This window comes from Gobius niger (genome assembly GCF_951799975.1).
Source record: "Gobius niger genome assembly, chromosome: 6".
Lineage (NCBI taxonomy): Eukaryota > Metazoa > Chordata > Actinopteri > Gobiiformes > Gobiidae > Gobius > Gobius niger.
Genome location: NC_136857.1, coordinates 4728000 through 4750461, shown reverse-complemented (window position 1 = coordinate 4750461; position 22462 = coordinate 4728000). Strand labels below are relative to the sequence as shown.

Genomic DNA, 22462 nt, shown 5'->3' with positions numbered 1-22462 from the left:
TTAAGGTGCACTTTTAATTTAATATTTTATTCACTTTCCAGATGACAGTGGTGACAGGACCCATTTGTCCTTAATAGAAATATATGTCTAATTTGTAATAAGAAAAACAATCACCTTCATCTTAAGCGTGTGGTTCTCAGAGCGTCCGAATGGGACTCATGTCTTTCATGTCTCTCATTTATGTTGGACAAATGAACCTTTACAATCCCGCCCGAGCTGCGACTTCCTGTCCGTCGGGTCTTTATTGTTAAAGGGTGTTTTAAAACATCTGTGCGGTGGAATAGAAATGCTAAAAAGGTGGGAGCGTGATCCATGGACTCCATCGGCGCCTGCTGCGTTAGGTCCAGTCAGGTCCACCGTCTGATAAAGGCCAAACACAACAGCAGCGTGTGCAGATCTGCTCCATTACTGTGTCGTAGAAATATATTGCACTTCGATGACAGATGAAAAAATAATCTCACAGCTAATGACAGCGACATGTACCCTGACCCGGGTCATGCAGGTGGCGATGGGCTCCTCGAAGGCCTCTTTTAAATCTACTGCGGCGAAGCTCAGTGCGAGCGCAGGCCACGCGCCGCCGCCGGCTCCGGTGAGTCCTGTGTGCTCACGAACAAACAGCGGCGCGTGTGGCTCTGACGTAGTGGCTTTATGAAGTCTAGCTGCCTGCTTTTCTTCTGCTGCATCTCTGAGATCACTTTTCTCGTAGCACGCAGACGCCGGCGTCACAGCGCTGCGTGGCCATGGAGGTCACCACCTCCCAGGAGTCGATGACGGGGTCGTAACATTCGATGCTGCTGAGGAGCGAGTTCCCGTCGTATCTGCAAGACAACATGGCAAGAAACAGTATTAAAGCTGACACACTGCAAAAAGTAAATATCAAGCATTGGCTTAAAGCAGTACTAAGTAACTCCTCCCCCTAGAGGCCATAAGCGCAACTGCAGGTGTAGTAGCAAGTTACGATTTTTTAACTTATTAATTGTCTTGGAGAGTAAATACTACGCTGACAGGAAAGGCCAAGGGAGAGAGGGTTACAATTATACAATGGAAATATTTTTTTTTCACTCAAATTTGTCTGTAAATACTGTTTAAAGTGACGCTAGCCCGCAGTTAGCTTTGCCCGTTAGCCTGTTAGCTTCTTCTTCGTGATTCCATTAGTGTGTATTGGTGACTCCGGTCCGGTGGCAGTCAAGTTGCAAACATGGTTTTCTGCCCAGAGACACCAGGGGGAGATGAAAGACCCTCCAATCATCCCATAAACACTTGTATCACCCCCACAGGGGCTACGGAAAGGATTTATTAAGGTAAACACGTTACTTAGTACTGCTTTAAATGACTTGAATTGAGGAAATGTATCTTTTTTTTGTCGGTTTTCACTCATTTAGGCCCAATCTCAATTCTCCCCCTCCGTTTAGCCCTTTCCCTTCGTTTTGCGCGTTCACGAGAGACGAAGGGATGTCCCAATTCTATTTTGCGGTGAGGGGTGGGGGTGAGGGGTAGGGGTGAGGGAGAGCGCGAGGGTTTTGCTGATGCAGACTTCAGACGAAGGGTAGGAGGAGTTTGACAAAACACGGAAATAAGCTGCGAAATGAATTCACGAACATCATCACTAATCACTCTTACCACATTTATAAAGTTGCAGAACTCTTCATTCATGACTTCATTCGCTTTGTGTAACAATTAGAACAGTCTATTGCGTTAAACGTGTCAGTCAAATGTTCCGTTTATTTGCGCTGTATTGGCGACTTTTGCAATTTCTTTCCAAACTTTCGATACGTCGCTAATGCCATGACACACAGGGTTCATCGCTGCTGCACCCGCTGTCTCCCCACTGTCTGTCTCCCCGCTGTCTGTCTCCCCGCTGTCTGTCTCCCCGCTGTCTGTCTCCCCGCTGTCTGTCTCCCCGCTGTCTGTCTCCCCGCTGTCTGTCTCCCCGCTGTCTGTCTCCCCGCGGTCTGTCTCCCCGCTGTCTCCCCACTGTCTGTCTCCCCGCTGTCTGTCTCCCCGCTGTCTGTCTCCCCGCTGTCTGTCTCCCCGCTGTCTGTCTCCCCGCTGTCTCCCCGCTGTCTGTCTCCCCGCTGTCTGTCTCCCCGCTGTCTGTCTCCCCGCTGTCTGTCTCCCCGCTGTCTGTCTCCCCGCGGTCTGTCTCCCCGCGGTCTGTCTCCCCGCTGTCTCCCCACTGTCTGTCTCCCCGCTGTCTGTCTCCCCGCTGTCTGTCTCCCCGCTGTCTGTCTCCCCGCTGTCTGTCTCCCCGCTGTCTGTCTCCCCGCTGTCTGTCTCCCCGCTGTCTGTCTCCCCGCGGTCTGTCTCCCCGCTGTCTCCCCACTGTCTGTCTCCCCGCTGTCTGTCTCCCCGCTGTCTGTCTCCCCGCTGTCTGTCTCCCCGCTGTCTGTCTCCCCGCTGTCTCCCCGCTGTCTGTCTCCCCGCTGTCTGTCTCCCCGCTGTCTGTCTCCCCGCTGTCTGTCTCCCCGCTGTCTGTCTCCCCGCTGTCTCCCCGGTGTCTGTCTCCCCGCTGTCTGTCTCCCCGCTGTCTGTCTCCCCGCTGTCTGTCCGCAACACACGGATGGGGGAAGGAGCATGTAGCGCCGGATGAAGCAGAAACAGATGAAAATCTGTTGTCCTGTTGTTTAGGTGTTACTAAACAGTATCAGTGAAGTGATGAACTGTTTCAGTAGAAACATGCTATAGAGACAAGTAGGCTCACACAACCTTAATCATCTGTGTGAATAGTAAATGCAGTCAAGTGGAGGGCTGTCCCATTTCTTTGGGGCGGTCTTTTCAACCCTCGCCCTTCGCCCTTGGTTTCAGGGTGTAGGGAAAGAGCAAGGGTTAGGGCTAGGGGAAAGGGTAGGGGTAGAAAAGAGATTTGAGATTGGGCCTTAGACCCTTTTTCTGATCGGACCTAGTTTACTTTGCTTGTTTGAGGACATTTCAGACCAGTTCTAGGGTAAATCTCGCTTGAAATAAGAAAGTAAAATTGCCAATGAGATAAGACCAATTTTTTTTACTCCATTGTTACATACAAATTACCTGAAATAAGGACGAAATGTATTGAAACGAGTCAGAAACATCTCAGAACAAGTGAAATAATCTAGGACAAATGCCCAACAACTTCTTATCTAGTCAAAACAACTAAGATTTTGATTATTATGCTCACATTGAGATGTCTATACTGATCTAGTTAATTACTTTTTGCAGTGCAGTGCTCAGGAAACATTATCAGTGTTTGAAATAGTCACCCTGCTATGGCGTAGAGGCGGCCGCGGAGCACCGTGGCTCCCACATAACAGCGCGGGGTGGTCATGCTGGCCACAGTGGTCCAGTAGTCTGTTCTGATGTTGTAAACCTCCACAGAGTCCAGGTGAGAGACTCCATCAAAGCCTCCGACCACATAGATGTGGTCATTGAGCAACGCCACTCCTGCCCCTGGAAACACATGTCAGTTTCACTGTTAAAACCAGAATATACTTGACAGTCACAGACATCACTGACCGGATCTCTTTGTGGCCATCGGCGTCACACTGGTCCAGTGGCCCGTGTGCGGGTCGTACCTCTCCACAGAGTTCAGGATGTTCAGTCCATCATAACCTCCTTCAGGAGAGACAGATACAACACATGGGGTTCGTTGGTTTGCTGTTTAGAGCAAGCTCAGCTGGATGAAGATGCAATAAAAGTTTAGACAAAAGAACTGTGCAGAAGCCGCTCTCAGTAAGACATTCCTGCTCTGTGAGTTTGTGTTATGTCATAGAAACCAGGAAGGAAACTCAGAGTTTGCAATGGCCGTCCTTTGCTTATGTAATAACTCAACACCGTTTGTGACGTATCAGGATGTAGTAATCTTGATAACATATTTTATTTTAGTTTTAGTCTTTGTCTTTTGACTGAAATGTAATTTAATTTTAGTCGAGATTTAGTCAAAAAAAACTTTTCAATTTTAGTCTAGTTTTAGTCGACTAAAATTGCAAGTAAATTTAGTCGACAAAATTTAAGACGAATTTAGTCGACTTTGCATTTATAATATTCATAATAATCATATTTAATCTTGTTCCTCTGCTTCATGGAGCTGCTCCACATGAACAAAGCTCAGAGCTGATCCTTTGGCAGAGAATTTACATGATATGAGGCTCTTTCAGACGGTCAATAGACGTTTGGATGATTTTAGTCTCTCCTTTTCATTTTTATTTAGTCTTATTTTAGTCGACTAAAATATCTGGACATTTTAGTCACAGTTTTAGTCTCACGAGAAACTTTTAATTTAGTTTTAGTCCAATTTTAGTCGTCAAAAATATCACTTTGACTAAAATTAAGGCTAAATATTTTAGTCGACGAAATTAACACTGGTATCAGGATGTAGTAATACGAGTCTGAGTCTAAGTAAGGGATAATGTATAGAACGCTGGTCATTATCGGGTAATAAGCACCGACAGGGCGAACCGAACCGCCCTGAAGGTGCTTGTTTTCCCGATAATGACCAGCGTTCTATACATTATCCCACTTATTATACGGCCATTTGCCAACTGAACACACACAGAACAAACCTCATACACTTTTATGAAGGTCGAAAGGTTTATTTAATGATTTCCGCGGCAAATAGTTCCTAGCAGCTAGCCTAGCTCCTTAGCTGAAGGCGCAGGTGGAGGAATGGTGGTGAATCTCTGGGTAAGTTGAAAGTCGGACTCCCATTAACTTCACGAGCGATTCCTTCAATTTCTCTCGCAGAGACGGGGACAGAGAAAGTGTCTTCTACTACGTACGTGCGGAGTGATATGAAAGACCTGTATTACAAGCACGAACTCCGTTGCCATTGGCAGCGGTCATTGTTTATTTCAGAGGTCCTCTATCAGAAAATAATGACCGGTAGAACGTTGGAAAATCCCATTCAAGTCAATGGAGCTTCTACTTATGTTGTGAAGAGCCGTATATTAAGAAAAGGTAAATAAAGGTTTAAAAGTATGTATGAGGAACTAGTAACTTAGTTCCTTAGTTCTTCTTCAGATGCTTTGTACCTAGACAGTAGATGAGTCCACTGGCCACCACCAGCCCGGCTCCCTCTCGGGCCGTCTGCATATCTCCCAGCATGCTCCACTGGTCGATGTTTGGGTCGTATCGCTCCATACTCGTGTGCCGCCGACTGCCATCGAACCCTCCAGCCACGTAGATCATATCTGCAGACCCAGTCCACACGTTTAGTATTTGTCTAAACCTGGGATAGTCTCGAGTCAGCAGGGCCGGACTGGGACGGAAAAACAGCCCTGGACTCTGGTTCAGCCTGGCCCAGATTAGCGTAAATGTGACACTTCCACAAATACATATGTTCTTAACCGAGAGCATTTTCTCCAGTTTGGCTTTGCCCAAATCTAAAGGCTTCTTGGCTGGAGAGCAACACTGTCATGGCTAATTTTTTTTGTTGCTTTTTCATTACTTTTTTGTGGTTTTTTGGCGCGTTTTCGTCACTTTTTTGTTGTGTTTTTGTCTCTTGTTTTTCTGGGGCTTTTTCATGTTATTGTTGTTTTTTCATCGCTTTTTTCATTGCTTTGTCGTCACTTTTTTTGTCACATTTTTGTTGCTTTTCCAGCGCATTTTTGTTTTTGGATGCTTTTCTTTTAACCCCTTAACTCCCGCCTGAACCGAGCACATTTTCTCCAGTTTGGCTTTACCCCAATCCAAAAGCTTCTGGAAAAAAGGTGTGAAAAAAGCGACAAAACTGAGACGAAAACAATGATGGAAATGTGACAAAAAAGTGACGAAAAATTGATGACAAAGTGGCAAAAATGTCACAAAAAGACACAAAAAAAAGACAAAAAAGTGACCAAAAAAATGACGAAAATGTGACAAAAATTTGATAAAAAATTGATAAAAATTTGCCCAAAAAATGACAAAAATTAGACGAAAAAATGACAAAAAAATGACAAAAACGTGACAAAAAAGTGGCAAAAAAGTGGCAAAAAAATGACAAAAATGTGACAAATAAATGACAAAAAAGTGGCAAAAAAATGACAAAAAAATGACAAAAATGTGACAAAAAATGGCAAAAAATGGCAAAAAAGTGACAAAAAATGAGTTAAAAAAATGAGTTAAAAAAATGAGTTAAAAAAATTAGTTAAATACCCAACAAAAAAATGATGGAAAAAAAATCTGATGACGTGAGGAAAAAGATCCTCTCGGTTCAGGCGGGACTTAAGAGGTTAAGCTTTTAGATTTGGGTAAAGCTCGGTTACGCCCGGGGGTAAGGGTAAGGTAAAGTGAGAGCCGGTGGCCCTTCTGTGTTCTTCCAGAATGGACATATGGCCAGTCCGCCCCTGCGAGTCAGACTTGGAAAGGTCCGCTCCCTCACCCCCCAGCGTGGTCGCTCCCGCCAGTCCCCGCCGCACGTTCATGGTGGCCACGGTGTACCAGACCCCGTCCTCGTCCGCCGTGTAGTCCAGACACTCCACGGAGCTGAGCCGCGAGCGCCCGTCGTACCCGCCGATCACATACACCCGGTCATGGAGGGACACGGTGGCCACGTAACGCCGCTTCCTCGCAATGTTCTGGAGATTCGATACAGGCAGTGAGTTACAAATAAGGAGACATGTGGAACTAAAGTCTCAATGACAATTTGCAAAATGAACCAACAACAAGGCGGCTCAATCTGTAAAGCCACTGCACCACAATGTTGCATGAAAAGTGCTCTTTAAGGCGAGACACGGCAGGTGAAAGTATTGATTTTTCACGCAGTGGTCGAAGTGGAGATTTGTATCTATTTTCCTCCCTTTACATCTTAGTTTTCATGTCAGATATAAAAATGATGACGTTTATTTTATGATGTTTTGTCTGCGAGGTGGGGGCGACCCGGAAGTAGCTGCTGCGCCGCGTAGAAAGGCCGTCTTTCCCGCGGGTTTTCATTCATAAATATTGACAGATTTTACATCCACGTGTCCTGCTAAGGGGCCCCGTGATGACGCTTTCACCCAAATATGGTGTTTTTCCTCCTACGAGACGCTGGAGCGGAAAAGTGGAGGAACGGGCCAAGCATGCGCACTCGCTACAAAACTTCAGGGCTGGTTTTCTCTGAATGAGAGAAGCCGCACTCGGGCAGAGCCTGAGCCCTTATAGAAGCTCCCACAGACTCCAAACTTTACAGACCTCTGAGACCTAACAATATTTTGAAGGTTTTTTCAGGGGGATTTTTTAATATCTAATTCCTAGCCTGATTTATTCAGCTTTGAAACCAAAAAAACAGGCGGAATTTTTTTACAGATTTTTTCACTGATGATTAGTTTATTGAAAAACAAAACAAAATATCCAAAATCCCCTCTGAAAAAATCTTAGTTTCTAATATGTCAATAAAATAAAACCATAACATTTAATCTGGCTCAATTCATTATTTTGATTTCGGCAATTTTTGCCTTTTTAATGCTCAAAATGCCTTATTTTTATGTGAAAACATAAAATGACAGAAAAAATGCAATACATGTTTTTCTCATATTTATATCAGTGATGTTCAGCAAAAGCTTCAAATTGAGATCTCTACATTTAGTTTTTTTCCCTATTCACCTGCAGTGTCTCGCCTTAAATGTAAGTGCCTTGACTTTATTCTCACCGGAAGGAAGCTCCACTCCTGTGTTTTTGGGTCGTATTTCTCGACGACATCTATAGGTGATTGTTGGCTCCCAAAACCACCGATGACGAGCAGAACTTCTTTGGCACCTGGAGGAAAATGAAAAGATTGTTTTATATTGTCGACATCAGAGGCAGGTAATACGCACTTTCTCAAGGACATTCACAAGAGTAACCTTTAGAAGCAACACATTTGCCTATTAAATATCACCACCACTTTTGAATACTATAACAAAGCCCCTTAGTTCGTTTTCGTGAAGGGGAAGACATTGACCTCTGAGACAGTTTTTGTAGAGCATTGATAATATTTATGATAATCATGTTTAATCAAGGTTCTCTGCTTTATGGAGCTTCTCCCACAAGAACAAGGCCCAGACCTGTTGTTTTGGCAGTGAATCTAAATGATATGAGGCTCCTTCAAACTGTCATTAACATCTTAACTCCCGCCTGAACCGAGAGGATCTTTTTCCTCATGTCATAATATTTTTTTTTTTCATCATTTTTTTGTTGGGCATTCAACTCATTTTTGTCATTTTTTGACACATTTTTGTCATTTTTTTGGTCAATTTTTTATCACATTTTTGTCACATTTTGTTTCATTTTTTGTCAAATTTTTATCACATTTTTTGTCAAATTTTTGTCATTTTTTTGGTCAATTTTTTATCACATTTTTGTCATTTTTTTGTCAATTTTTGTCATTTTTTGTCATTTTTTTGTCATTTTTTGTCAATTTTTTGTCAATTTTTTGTTATTTTTTGGTCAATTTTTTGTCATTTTTTGTCAATTTTTTGTTATTTTTTGGTCAATTTTTTATCACATTTTTGTCATTTTTTGTATCAATTTTTTGTCATTTCTTGTCAAATTTTTATCACATTTTTGTCATTTTTTTGTCACATTTTTGTCATTTTTTCGTCAATTTCTTGTGACATTTTTGTGACATTTTTGCCACTTTTTCATCAATTTTTCGTCAATGTTTTCTCACTTTTTTGTCACATTTCCATCATTGTTTTCGTCTCAGTTTTGTCGCTATTTTCACACCTTTTTTCCAGAAGCTTTTGGACTGGGGTAAAGCCAAACTGGAGAAAATGTGCTCGGTTCAGGTGGGAGTTAAGGGGTTAAAAGAAATGCATCCAAAAACAAAAATGCGCTGGAAAAGCAACAAAAATGTGGCGAAAACGTGACGACAAAGCAATGAAAAAAACAATGAGAAACGCAAAAGCCACAAAAAAAAAAATGATAAAGCAACAAAAACATGACAAAAATGCAGCGACAACGTGACAAAAAGTTACCGTCACTTTTCTAGATTTGATCTTTCAAATGAGGCGTTACAGTGTTGCTCTCCAGTCAAGAAGCTTTTAGATTTAGGTAAAGCCGAACTGGAGAAAATGCTCTCGGTTAAGGCGGTGGGTAAGAGGTTAACATATGTATTTGTGGAAGTGTCGCATTTACGCTAATCTGGGCCAGGCCTACCAGAGTCCAGGGCTGGTTTTCAGTCCCAGTCCGGCCCTGTCCCAGCCCTAACATTTAGCGCAGATTCGTACCGAGTCTGGCCTGTGTGCGCGGGCCTTGCATCTCGCTCCTCAGCTCGGGTCTCAGGTGGAACTTCTTGGCCTCATCGACGAGGTCTCGACTCGGGAGACTGCACCGAATCAGGGGCTGCGACAAGACACGACACGTTTAATCATGTGACGAACTGCAACGGGCGATTAGGGGGGAAGTTTCAGCTCCATTATCCTAAACACTGCGCTGCACATGTCACACGAGGATGAATTAAGTTAACAGTCGTGGTGATGGATGTGTAAGAGCGGGGCCTGACCTCTGCGAATGTCTCACCTCGGCGTCTATAACGTCTGTGATGTAGCGCGGCGTGAGCAGAGGCAGCCGCACGAACTCCAGCATGTCGGGCAGATACGGCTCCCGCTCTTTCCTGTTGTGTTTGACCCAGTTTAGCACGGCCTCGAACACCGGCTCCTCGGAATCCACCTGCGATGCACAAACGTACATTCAGTTTGGGAAAGGGACACAATTAGTCACACATGAAATGATTAAAACGTTACTGTTGGCTGTCCTCGGAAAACTAAACAAAAATCTGCCTTCATGGGGATTTATCATGTGCAAAATCAGCAAACCCTTTAGTTTAGAAATTTGGGGGGTCGCCAGATCATGTAGATAAAATATACATACTCTTTTTAGCATATAATATTATATTTTATTGTCGCTTGTGCGTGCTATTTTACCAGAGTGCCATTATATGTTCGTTATTTGATTTATTTTATTCTAGCCATTTGTTTTTTTCTTTGTTTTTTCAAGAATTATGTAGGATACTGATCCGATTCCTCACGGTGTGACCCGAGCGGGGGGTCACGAACCCCTTTAACCTCTTAACTCCCACCTGAACAGATCCCATTTTCTCCAGTTTGGCTTTACCCTAATCAAAAAGCTTCTTGGGAAAAAACACCAAAATAGCCACAAAAAATAAGAAGACAGCAAGGATGTAAACGCAACAAAAATGTGACAAAAATTCAACCAAAGAGTGACAAAAATTTGACAAAAATATGACAAAAATTCAACCAAAATGTGACAAAAATTCAACAAAAAAATGACAAAAACTCAACAAAAATGTGCCAAAAAATCAACAAAAATGTGACAGAAATTCAACAAAAAAAAAAAGACAAAAATTCAACAAAAATGTGACAAAAATTCAACAAAAAAAATGACAAAAACTCAACCAAAAAGTGACAAAAATGAAAAAAAAGAAAGAAAAAAAAACATACAAAAGGTGACACAACACAGCAACAACGCGAGGAAAAAGATCAGTTTTGTGGGTCTTAGCTTTCAAATGAGGTGTTACACAGACCTATATGATAGCCAAAAGAGGACAGAATGCATTTGGTTTAGGCGGATGGTAAGAGGTTAACTGCTATAATGGGGGTCGCAGCTCCAAAAGGTTGAGAACCACTGGTTTAGACCAGGGGTAGGCAAGTTTGAGTCACAAAGGGCCGATTTTCATCATAGCCAAAACACAGACGGCCGAACCTCACCATTGTAGCCTTAAGTTAAGAACTATTTTCTGCAAATGCCAGAAAATAGCAAAATATGGTTCTAAAGAGCCGGACCACTTTAGAACCATCAGTGGTTCTAAAGTGGTCCGGCTCCGAGACCCGCCATTACCTTAATGACAAGCTGCGCCCCAATTAAAACTGCAATTTGTCATATATCTTATAAAATATTGCATTTACCACATGTTTGTATCAATGGGCGCTGGCTGCTCTGCTTTATGCCCACGACACTGGGGGCCGCCATCGCTGTAGTACCTTCATATCGCCGCTAGTGCCCCATTGAAAAGCATTGGAGTAAGTTCATTCATAGGGCTTATCTCTATCCTAGGAGATTGCACCTGATGAAACTCAAGGACAATCCTTATTGTGACTTCTGTTCAGACAAGGTCATTGGGACTTTTCTTCACATGGTGTGGGAGTGTCCCCAGGTTCACTGTTTTTGGGAAAATGTTGCTGGTGCTCTGTCAAACCTAATGGAAAGAGAATTGCCCCACACTCAGAGGTTACTCTTACTGAATGAGACTTCCAATCTTAAATTAAATATCAATGAACGCCGCCAAATTCTAGCTGGTCTCACAGCTGAGATGATAGCATGTCGATGGAAACTTACAAAAACCCTGAGTGTGGAGCAATGGCTCTCATCATTTAAAGACAATGTTCAGTTGGATCTTTCAGCAGCGAAAATATCTCATGTTGGTCAAATCTGTTACATAAAATGCAGCTACTGTATGAAACTTGATTGCAAATGCTTTGATTGTATGTAATAACTATGAATGTACAGTACATAATTATATGTATTCCAAATACAGTATAAATGTTACATAACTATATGTATCCAAAGCTATTTCTGTAGATGTCACTGACGGAGGAAATTAGCAAATATGTCTGTTCTGTCTATCACTCTTGTCTACCAGTGTTGTTTGATCAATTCTTTTTTTAATTTTTTACCATGCCTGGACAGTAAGGGTGGGACATGGGGGGTGTGAGTGAATGTGTGAGTGTGTAGTATCTATGTGTGGTGTTGTCTTACTGTATTTTTATTTCCTTAAAATATACATGAACATGTATTGTGCATAACTGCTCATACTAAAAGACCCATTATCACAAAGGGTGAGGGGGGGGGGGGGGGGGGGATATAAAAAATCTGTGCTGCATATGGAATTGTTATGTAAACCTGATAACCCGCACAACTCAATAAAAACTTGATCACACAAAAAAAAAGAAAAGCATTGGAGTTTAGACACCTTAAAAACAACTTTAACGCCGGGTTTCTATGTTTTCAACACTAGACTAGATCTTCCTCCTGAGATAACGCTGGGTTAGTCACAATTTAAGAAACCAGGCTGGTTTTCATAAGAAGAATTTTATAAATCTCGTACTTATTGAGGGTCGGACTGTTAGCATTGGAGCAGCGCGAGCTACACGTCACGCAAGGGCCGAGTCTACAGTGAAGATCCCGCCCTTATGCCCTTTTTAGGAACATGCTTCGTCAGAGCTGCGGAGGGGGAGTCTGTAAATCCACCATGAATTCCCCCCCCCCCCCCCCCCCCCCCCGAGTGTGGTCATTATGGTAAACGGGGAGGAGTGAGCAGAAGCTGTCCATTATATATACAGTGTTTAATTGAGAGCGTACTGATATTTAACATAGTCTCTTGGTTTGGTCATTTAACTGTCAAAAACAAAGCTAAACTTGGCAGAGTTGTTTAACAGAGCAGTAAAATAACAAGAACAAACCAGTTTATCTCAGCATTATAGTAAAGCAGTGTGCCAAGAAAAATGTGTACAGGAATTCTTTTGTTCCCTTTGCCATCAAGGAGCTGAATAAGTTGTAAGTATTAATGTCGTTCAGTCAGTCTGTTCCTTTTTCCTTTCCTTAATGAAGTGAACCTGCTGCTGCTGTGTCTGCAGTGAACTGATTTTATTATGTACATTGCTGGGCAAATGTAATTAGAATGTATGAGCAGGCCAAAGGCAAATTTCTGCCATCATTGTGCATGGTAGACAATAACGTTTTTTCTATTCTATTCTATTCTATTCTATTCTATTCTATTCTATTCTATTCTATTCTATGGTTTGTATTGAACAAGATTTGCTTTTAAGACTGAAATCATCAATAAAATGATCAAAACAATCCAATAATATTAATTTTAACAGACTCAAGTGTGTTTCTGTGTAGTTTCAGATGGAAAATATTGAAAAAAAGTTCCCTATAGGCTCGCGACCCACTTTGGTTCGTAGGTTAGTGGTAGGTTATAAAAAACATGTGCAATAGGTTAATCCTCCAGCCAGGTGTTTCTGACCACCAGCCTGGCCCCACATCATGGAGATGGGTCCCCGAGCGCCGGCCACTGCTGGCAGCTCACTGCTCCTACAGGTCGCCCCATGCGATACTGAGGATGGGTCAAATGCAGAGAACTAATTTCTCTACAGAGATTAATACAGTATCGGATTTAGATTTTGAGTCCCGACCCAGTTGAGAATCACTGTTTCACATTATATATGACCAAGTGGGATGTTCATGCACTCACACAACATACACTATAACAAGACACTGTTTAATAACTTAACGTTAATAACAATAATAATGGTTTTGTTTTATATAGCGCTTTTCTGGACACTCAAAGACGCTTTACATTGCATTATTCATTCACTCCATACTCAGTGGTGGTAAGCTACTATTGTACCCACAGCTGCCCTGGGGTAGACTGACGGAAGCGAGGCAACCAGTCTGCGCCTTCGGCCCCTCCGACCACCACCAACCACTCACTACATTCGCTAGGCTTCCTGGTGTTTCCCAAATCTCCCATCCAAATACCGACCAGGCCCTTCCCTGCTGAGCTTCCGAGGTCTGACGGGATTGGGCAGAGCAAAGGCGGTTTTAACAGGTTTGATCCCTTATTTGCATAATAATATTTCTCAAAATCATATTAGGGGCCAGAGGTTCTGTGCTGGAGGGCCGGATTTGACGTAGACGTTGCCTAACCCCTTTTAGAAACGTGTTCTGGTTATATTTCAGCAGCTCATATTTCAGTTTTCTCTCCAATATCATCAATGCCTCTGAAGTTATATAAAATGTGCAGCTGTGGAACAGAAGAGAGTGGGTGAGAGCTGTCATACATCCAGCCTCGAACAGGGAGACCATAAAAAGATGAATGAATGAAGATGTTTGGTACAGAAATATAGAAATAAGAGCTAAAGTGGACATATTTCTCTTACTGCTGCGTTTTCAAAGCATCACTGAATATTGTGGTGACCGAAAATCTATTCATTCTTGATTTATTAACAGAAAACAACCCCTATTATCCTTCACATTTACACTTTGAAGAGTTTAGTGGCTTTGGTTACTCAGTAGTCCGAGCACCAGGCAGTTTTCTATCCAGCTCTGTGATTTTTAGGTAAGAAAGTAAAGTTTATTATGAAGCACATCTCAGAGACATTAGTCACAGCATCAAACAAATGCAATTCTTCACTGTTACGCAATTCTGTTTAGAGTTGCAATGTCTTCGATGTGGATGAATAAAGGTGTTCTTATCTTATGCAATATGTGCCAGTATTCTGAGAAGCAGATAATAAAGGTTTCCCCAAAGTAAGTGAGACTTTGATTTATCTGTGATCCAGTTTATGCAGCACTATAAACAAAGATAATGGGTGGAAGGGCATGTGTCGGCTGATGATCTATAAATCTCAAAGGTAATGACAGGCTTTCACGCGGCTCGTCGCGTGGTTTGAAACAGGAATTTCCTGCACACAAAGGCCCAACATAAACCAGGTCTTCTCTGTTATTTCATTGTCAGTCCAATCCGAGCTGTAAGCGATACACTCGCAGGTTTGTACTTGTTTCATAAACTACACTGTGGTTTGGAACACTGGAAGAAAAACACAAACGTCAAATATAATTTACACCTCATTATACTCGTTTTTTTCATAAATCCTAAAAACGAGTCCGTCATTAGAGCTGCACTAACACAGATGTATTTCACAGCGGATTCATGACAATCACATTAAAAATGGTTAAATGGGGGTTAAATGCTAAAAATGAACGGCAAAAAAGACAAAATATTTCATAGTTGCAAATATGTTGCCGATGTTCACAGAATATGGTCCACTCAGACTTTTCAAAAAGTCGACATCTGGGCTGAGTTTAGGTTTTCTGCCTCTTATCAAAGAGGCTTTTGCAGCTCTGGGGCCCGACTGTCTGTAAAGTTGATTTAGGACGAAAAAACAAAGCAAGGCTTAAGCAGATCTCCTTCTCTCAGGAGATGTGTTTAAATCCAGATCAGAGGAGCTCCAGTGCTGTCCACTGTGTCCAAATCACAACCTTTTTATATTTTTCACAATAACTCTAAAGCGGTAAGTGCAGAGGACAGGGGTCTCCAAGTAAATTTCCCTGGGGGCCAAAATATATCAGAATGTCTTGCCGGGGTCTATAAACAAAAGCTCCAGTAAAATGTGTTTTCATTGGGAAAATACTATTGAGGAAACCTTTTAATGATATAATAACATTTATATTATTACATCATTTATTATAACAGTAAATGAATAATAATGAGCCTGGCAGGACTGTGGCCTAATAATAACAGCTCACACTTTTCTGCTACACTGTAGTCATTATTTATTCACTCCACACTTGGTGGTGGTAAGCTACTATTGTCGCCACAGCCGTCCTGGGGCAGACTGACCATTTACTTAGTGTTTTGTTTATATCCTGATATCTTACTGTGTCTGCGCCCTCTGCTGGACACATGTGGAATTCTTTGATTTTCTTTTGCTGCCCCCTAGTGGCTGGAGTGAGCATTCTGGTTATTTCTTTAAAGGGGGGGTATTATGCAAAATTGACTTTTTCAAGCTTTACATCATGTTATTATGTCACTCCCTCATTAAAAACATGCCTGAAGTGTTGCCTTGGCACATTCACGTATTTTTGAGTAATCTGTAAAAACTCTGACGGCGGCCATTTTAGGGATAGGTTTGCCTGAGTCCTCCTAGGAACGCCCCCACCTCCTGGAGACGCCTCCGAGCTTTGGTCACCAGCCGAGTAACCAGCCACTGCTCCTCAGCAGAACCCCCTCCCCACTGATGCCACAGACAGCGTGTGGAGGGGGCGTGTCCGAAAGGCTCAGAGGTTCTTAAAGAGACAGAGGCCTATTTCAAGACATTCACTACAGCCATTTTGAGAGAGACATTTTATACAAGGCAGTTATTCTAATTTACTGCATTTACAGACCAACAGAAGGTTTGGTCATCATTGTAGTGTGATATAGACTGGGGCTATGTGACTGAAAAAAGCACAATACCCCCTCTTTAAAAAATCATAACTCTGCACAATGGACCAGCTTTTTACATACTCAGGAACTAGCACGCTACGACTTGTGGGCCGGATTGAATCTTCTTGTGGGCCGGAAGTGGCTCGCCTGTTGGAGACCTCTGGCCTAGGTCTAGACATTTGAAATGCATAGCAGCAAAGTGGTAAAAAGCAGAAATATCTACATAATCTCTGTTTCAGAGCAGCTAATGTGGAAATACCACAATGACAATGATGAAGCTACATCCATAAATGACTATTTTCACCTGTATCTCGTCACATTTGATGAGCTTCTCCACTTCGGTCTGACTGAGCAGCATGAACTCCTCGTGTTGAACCACTTCAGAGAAATGCTTTTGGGAGAAGAGCTCGGCCGCCTGCATCAGGTCAAGGCAGTTGTGTGTTTCGGCAAAGTCTCGAATTCCCAGACAGTTCGAAGGATCCAGCTGGCTTTCCAAGAAGTCACAGCAGGCTCTTTTCACCCCTAACAGAAAAATAATATAGGACTATCAACTTAACACATTGAAGAAACTCATTTCCAAATATGTGTGCTGCTAAAGCTTAAAGCTCTGATATTAAGTATCACGCTTCGGGAAAAAACATGAAAACACTTAATGTAGTCCTTATTTCTGGGGATAAATACCTGCTAGCAACTGGAAATACATGCCTCATTAGGGTGGAAAATGCCAGTGCAGTCCCCCTTAAAAGTTTCACTGTGATTCCATGAAACTACACACCAAATTTTAGCTCATTTGGGCAATATTTAGAGGTCCCCCAAGGTCACTGAAGTTTTACCATTATGACATGCAGGTGACAATGCAAGCGTTTTTCAAAACAGTCTTGTATTATTGTTACTCTGCTCACAAGCCTCACAATAAAACCAATAGTCCACTTAAGCTGAACTACATGTCCGCAAGATCGTGACGGTTACACTTTAGAAAGTAGTTGAAGGCCTAAACAGTAAACCCTGGCAAAAAGCTTTTCCTAAATAACTATTAACTTCTTAACCCCCACCTGAACCAAGCACATTTTCTCTAGTTTGGCTTTACCCACATCTTAAAGCTTCTTGAAAGACAAGCGTCAAAACAGCAAAGCAACAAAAGAGCGACAAAAACGTGCTGGAAAAGCAACTAGAACACAATAAAAAGGCACAAAGAAATACAAAAATAAAAGAGCAATAAAGAAAGGCCCCACTCAGTCAGCGGGCGAGCACAACAGAGTTCAAACTTTCCAGTCTTGGACTTAACAATATTTTGAAGGATTTTTCAAAGGGATTTTTTAATATCTAATTCCAAGCCTGATTTATTCAGCTTTGAACCCCCAAAAAAGGCAGAATTTGAGTTTTTATAGATCTTTTCTCTTGTGATTAGTTCATTGAAACAGTAAAACAGTAACAGTATATCCAAAATCACCTCTGAAAAAAATCTTAGTTACTAATATGTCAATAAAATAAAACCATACATTTTAATCTGGCTCAATCCATTATTTACATTTTGTTGCCCAAAAATCAGCAATTTTGACCATTTTGGACAACAATTGTGACCTGCCGCAGTGTCACCTAAATAATGGTAAAACTTCAGTGACCTTGGGGGACCTCGAAATGTTGCCAAAATGAGCGAAAATTTGGTGTGTAGTTTCATGGAGTCATAGGCTGTATCCGAATGTCCACACTAGTCCCTATATAGTGACTATATAGTGACTATATAGTGACTATATAGTGGTCACGCCATGTTGTAGGGGTGTCCGAATGTCCAGAGAGAAAAAAGCAGTCCACTCGAAATTTCCCACAATGCATCTCGAAAAGTAGTGAGCATCGATGGTTCACTAAACGGGTCAATGCACTGGGAGAGTCGGAGAAGAGCCTGACAGAGACAGGTCTTTGAACTAAACAACACGACTGAAGTAAATCAGCTGTTTCAGTCGTGTGTTTGTGTTTCCCATGAATTAACGACCTAAATATAAACGGTTACGGTGAAAAGATGCTAACGTTAGCTGCTAACCTTTAGCTTGAGCTGTTAAATGACCGATAGCTTCCTCTCGAATAATCCAAGCCATTCATGTAAAATCCATGTTAAGTAAAAGCGTAACTGACTCGTATTAATCCATAAATATTCCACTGTCTCTGAGTCTGGTTGGTCTTTATCGCAGAAATACTTTATTCCCGGAGTTTAGCGACTTTTAGCAGATGTGGTCACTCAATCTGCTGGTGTTCGGACACCGGGCTCTGACCGACTTTCGGCGTCTCTGAGCTCACGCTGGAGTGACTTTTTTTTTCTTCCTTTTTTTGTGATGATGGTAACGCCTGTAAAAGTGCTAAAACAGTTGTTCTGTTTCATAAAATAAACATTTGTAACAATAAATAAATTCAGATAAAAAAATGAGTGGCTTGTGTCCGAATCGCCAACAGAATCAGTGACTATATAGTCGACTATATAGTGCGAGCCTGTGTAGTGAATGAGGGGTTAGGGACTAGGGTGGACATTCGGATACAGCCATAGTGAAACTTTATGGGTGCATTGCAATATTACTATTTTAAAAATGTCACTGTATAGCCTGGGACACCCTAATGCCTCATAGTGAAGGCAAACTAAACACTGAAATCCCCAGAACACGTCTGATTAAGATGTACTTTAAAAACACAGAGGAGCATCAAACATAACGTAATGACATCAGCAGAAACAATACTTTCATCATTATATCTTCACTGACCTTTGAGCTGCAGCAGACACGCCGCCGGGAGCAGCTCCTGCACATTCTCCACCGTCACCAACACTGTTTCTGTGTAAACAAAGTCCAGCAGGATTTCCATGGTCGACGCGGTGAGGCCCTGGATGTCGACAAAAGACTTCCCTTTCTCTGCCAACTACAAAACAGACAAACAGCTTTCAACGTCAAGGAAAAACACGCCATTATGTTTCAACAAAGGTTCTTAAAATCTCATTCTCCCACCACCAGGAAGCTCTACTTGTTTTAAATACAAAGCAGCTGGTAGTACCTCACTGGTGAACATGGCGCAGAAGTAGTCACTGCAGGCGGCCAGGACGATCCGATGAGCGGGGAAGTCCGTGCTCTCCACCCTCAGCGTTATGTCACAGAGCGTGTTACTTTTACGTAGTGAGTTCATGGCGTTCAGGATGGATTTGGCATGGGAGTTAGTCATGATGTCTTTGGGCGCCATGCTGCTCTGACAGTTTCCCAAAGACCGTAAACTACTCAGAGAATCTATCAATTAATAGACAGAAAGAAAGAAAAGGGTGGTGTAGAAGTAGTTATTTGAATAATAACCAAAATTCAACACCACAAAGTCCATGACCTGTAGTTTGTTTTGGATGTTAAAGGCGCACAGCGTAACATTTTGCACTATACTGCACTCGAACACAAAGCATGCTCCAAATGTCAAGCTAGAAACACAGAAAGTACTTTTTTGTTGTGGTTATCAAAGAATGGATTTGGATGAGGACCGAACCTATTTAAATCTCACATTACTTTAGTCGACATCTCCATGACGATGAGCCGGAGACGTCCCACTCCCAGCAAAGTACAGTCAGTGTTCAAGGCAGCCATTTTTTAAAAAGATATTCTTCAATGATAAAAAAAAAGTCTGTGATAAAATAAATGCTCGTATTTTATTCTATTCATGAAATGTTACGCAGTGTGGCTTTAAGTGAACAATGCACAGGTGAGTGGTTCTCAAACTTTTCAATAAACGTAGCAAATAGTAAATAAACTAAGATAAAAAACTGTTCTGATTGACTTCTGAACTGGGATTAAGATGAAAACAAATAAGATAGTTCTGAAAGAGAAAAAAATCAATAATCCGAGGCTAAGTACAAACCAAGGAAAAGGCAAACCAAAGCCACAGTTTGAGAACCACTGGTTAAAGGCAAGAAAACAGTAATAAGGAGCAGTGTTAATTTCGTCGACTAAAATATTTAGTCTTAATTTTAGTCAAAGTGATATTTTTGACGACTAAAATTGGACTAAAACTAAATGAAAAGTTTTTCATGAGACTAAAACTATGACTAAAATGTCCAGATATTTTAGTCGACTAAAATAAGACTAAATAATAATGAAAGGGAGAGACTAAAATCATCCAAACATCTATTGACCGCCTGAAAGAGCCTCAGATCATTTACAATCACTGCTAAAGGATCAGCTCTGAGTTAGGGCTGAAACAACTAATCTATTAATCGACAACTTATCGATTATTGAAATAGTTGTCAACTTTTTCAGTAATCGATTAATCGTTTTCTAGTAAACACAGACTTAAAAACAGCAAAAATTACATGAACATTTTTTACTTTTGATGGAAACCTACTTTGTTTTTCAAGTTAGGGTTTGTAGAGTTTTGTACATTGAAAATTTCATAGATATCTGTGTCTCATCCAACTAATAAAGCAGAACTGGCACTACAAAAACACTTTATAACAATGTCAACATGTCCTCAAGAGACGCCACTTTAGCTTTATGTGATTAAAAATAAACGAAAAAATACAATTTTCATACACCATTCACAGCCAAGCGATTAATCGATTAATCGTAAAAATAATCGGTAGATAAATCGATTACCAAAACAATCGTTAGTTGCAGCCCTACTCTGAGCTTTATCATGTGGAGCAGCTCCATGAAGCAGAGGAACAAGATTAAATATGATTATAATGAACATTATCAATGCAAAGCCGACTAAATTATTCTTAAATTTAGTCGACTAAATTTACTTGCAATTTTAGTCGACTAAAACTAGACTAAAATTGAAACGATTTTTTTGACTAAATCTCGACTAAAATGAATTTACATTTCAGTCAAAAGACTTAGACTAAAACTAAATAAAAATATGTTGTCAAAATTAACACTGATGAGGAGTTGGTATTGATGTAAACATGTGATGCACACATTTAAGTTTTACATGCAACACCAATACCAATTTCAGGGGAAGCTATCAAAGAATACAGACAGACAGAAAGAGGCAGCTGTTAGTAGATAAAGTGAGTCACATGTAGCTCCAAATCTATTTAGGCAAGTCAGTAGGCTACTCTATGGCTCAAGATATTTACTGAAGCCACGCTGCATTCAAAGACGCACGTGCTGACAAAAGTATTTCTCGTGTCTATGTCTTCCGGCTTCGTAACATTGTCATAACGCGCTAATCCAACTTACCGTTAAAGGATTTGAACACCTTTTCCACCACTGGGAGGCAATAACTATAGCTACACATTAGCCAGCCAGGAAGCTAACACCACCACCGACAACAACAACACCGCGGCTCAGCACAGGGGAAATGTTAGCACTACAAAGCTAGCAGAGGAGAGAAAGACAAACCACAAAGCGACAGACAACAAAACCACTCGCCGAGGCGTTGCCGATACCTGTCGCTCCTGGAAAGTTGTGTCAAAAAAAAAAAAAGGCTAAGTTGCTCTGAGCTAACGCATTAGCGCAAAGTCCCCTGTCCCCCGCTCACAATTGTGTCCAAATAAAGCTTCGACCTACAGGCACTCCATGATGGCAGTAATAACAAAGGCTCTGTACGTGAGCTCTAGTGGAAACTGACACTTTATAATCTATAATAAGGCCATAAACGTGTGTAATTTGCATGGGTGACTCGTTGACAACATCAGGCAGGTCACGGTTTGCCCACTTGCCCAGACGTAAACAGAGCACGCATTACGTAGGCGTGCGTCTTCTTCTTCTTCTTCTTGTTTTACGGCGGTTGGCAACCAGCTTAAAGGAGCATTACCGCCTCCTACTGTTCCGGAGTATGGGTCAGCCAATGAACTTAAACACCCTTTGTACATGAATAGAATAAAATAAAATAAAATAAAATAAAATAAAATAAAATAAAATAAAATAAAATAAAATAAAATAAAATAAAATAAAATAAAATAAAATAAAATAAAATAAAATAAAATAAAATAAAATAAAATAAAATAAAATAAAATAAAATAAAATAAAATAAAATAAAAGTAATTCCCCAAAAAACAAACACACCTACACTCAGGCGTCTTCTTCTTCTTCTTCTTCTTCTTCTTCTTCTTCTTCTTCTTCTTCTTCTTCTTCTTCTTCTTCATTTTTAATGTCCGACGCTTTCCTGCTCTCTCCTGCCACCACCTGGTTCATAAGTTAATCAAATAAAAATGCCCATGCTTGCCATTTCAGATATCCTGCTTACTGTTGATGGTTTACTGAGATAATGCTGTTCAAAGTCTCTTGTTTCACGATTTTATTCTTGATTTTGTTCATAACTTGTTCATGACATGGCTTGTTTTCTGTATGTATGCTAACAGCTGCAAAGATTGCGGATCCCGTTGGCCGCCATCAGAGTTTTTGACAGATTACTCAAAAATACGTGAATGTGCCAAGGCAACACTTCAGGCATGTTTTTAATGAGGGGATGACATAATTACATGATGTAAAGCTTGAAAAAGTCGATTTTGCATAATACCCCCCCTTTAATATTTGAAAAGGCAATAAAGGACACGAAAATCCTAATTAAAACCGCACTTCTATA

The 22462-nt window shown here is 41.3% G+C and overlaps 1 protein-coding gene across 1 annotated transcript; it reads right to left on the bottom strand.

The window, feature by feature from the left end:
* Positions 1 to 321: 321 nt before the first annotated feature.
* Positions 322 to 21608, bottom strand: klhl12 (kelch-like family member 12). Its single transcript, XM_079558810.1, has 12 exons — positions 21115 to 21608; positions 18953 to 19179; positions 18667 to 18820; positions 16224 to 16441; positions 9430 to 9579; positions 9138 to 9252; positions 7580 to 7686; positions 6332 to 6527; positions 5004 to 5162; positions 3490 to 3588; positions 3237 to 3423; positions 322 to 818 (listed from the first exon to the last, which is right to left on the bottom strand). Exons 1-12 carry the CDS (start codon positions 21170 to 21172, stop codon positions 692 to 694), a joined length of 1797 nt encoding a protein of 598 aa, XP_079414936.1. The 5' UTR covers positions 21173 to 21608; the 3' UTR covers positions 322 to 691.
* Between the last annotated feature and the right edge of the window lie 854 nt (positions 21609 to 22462).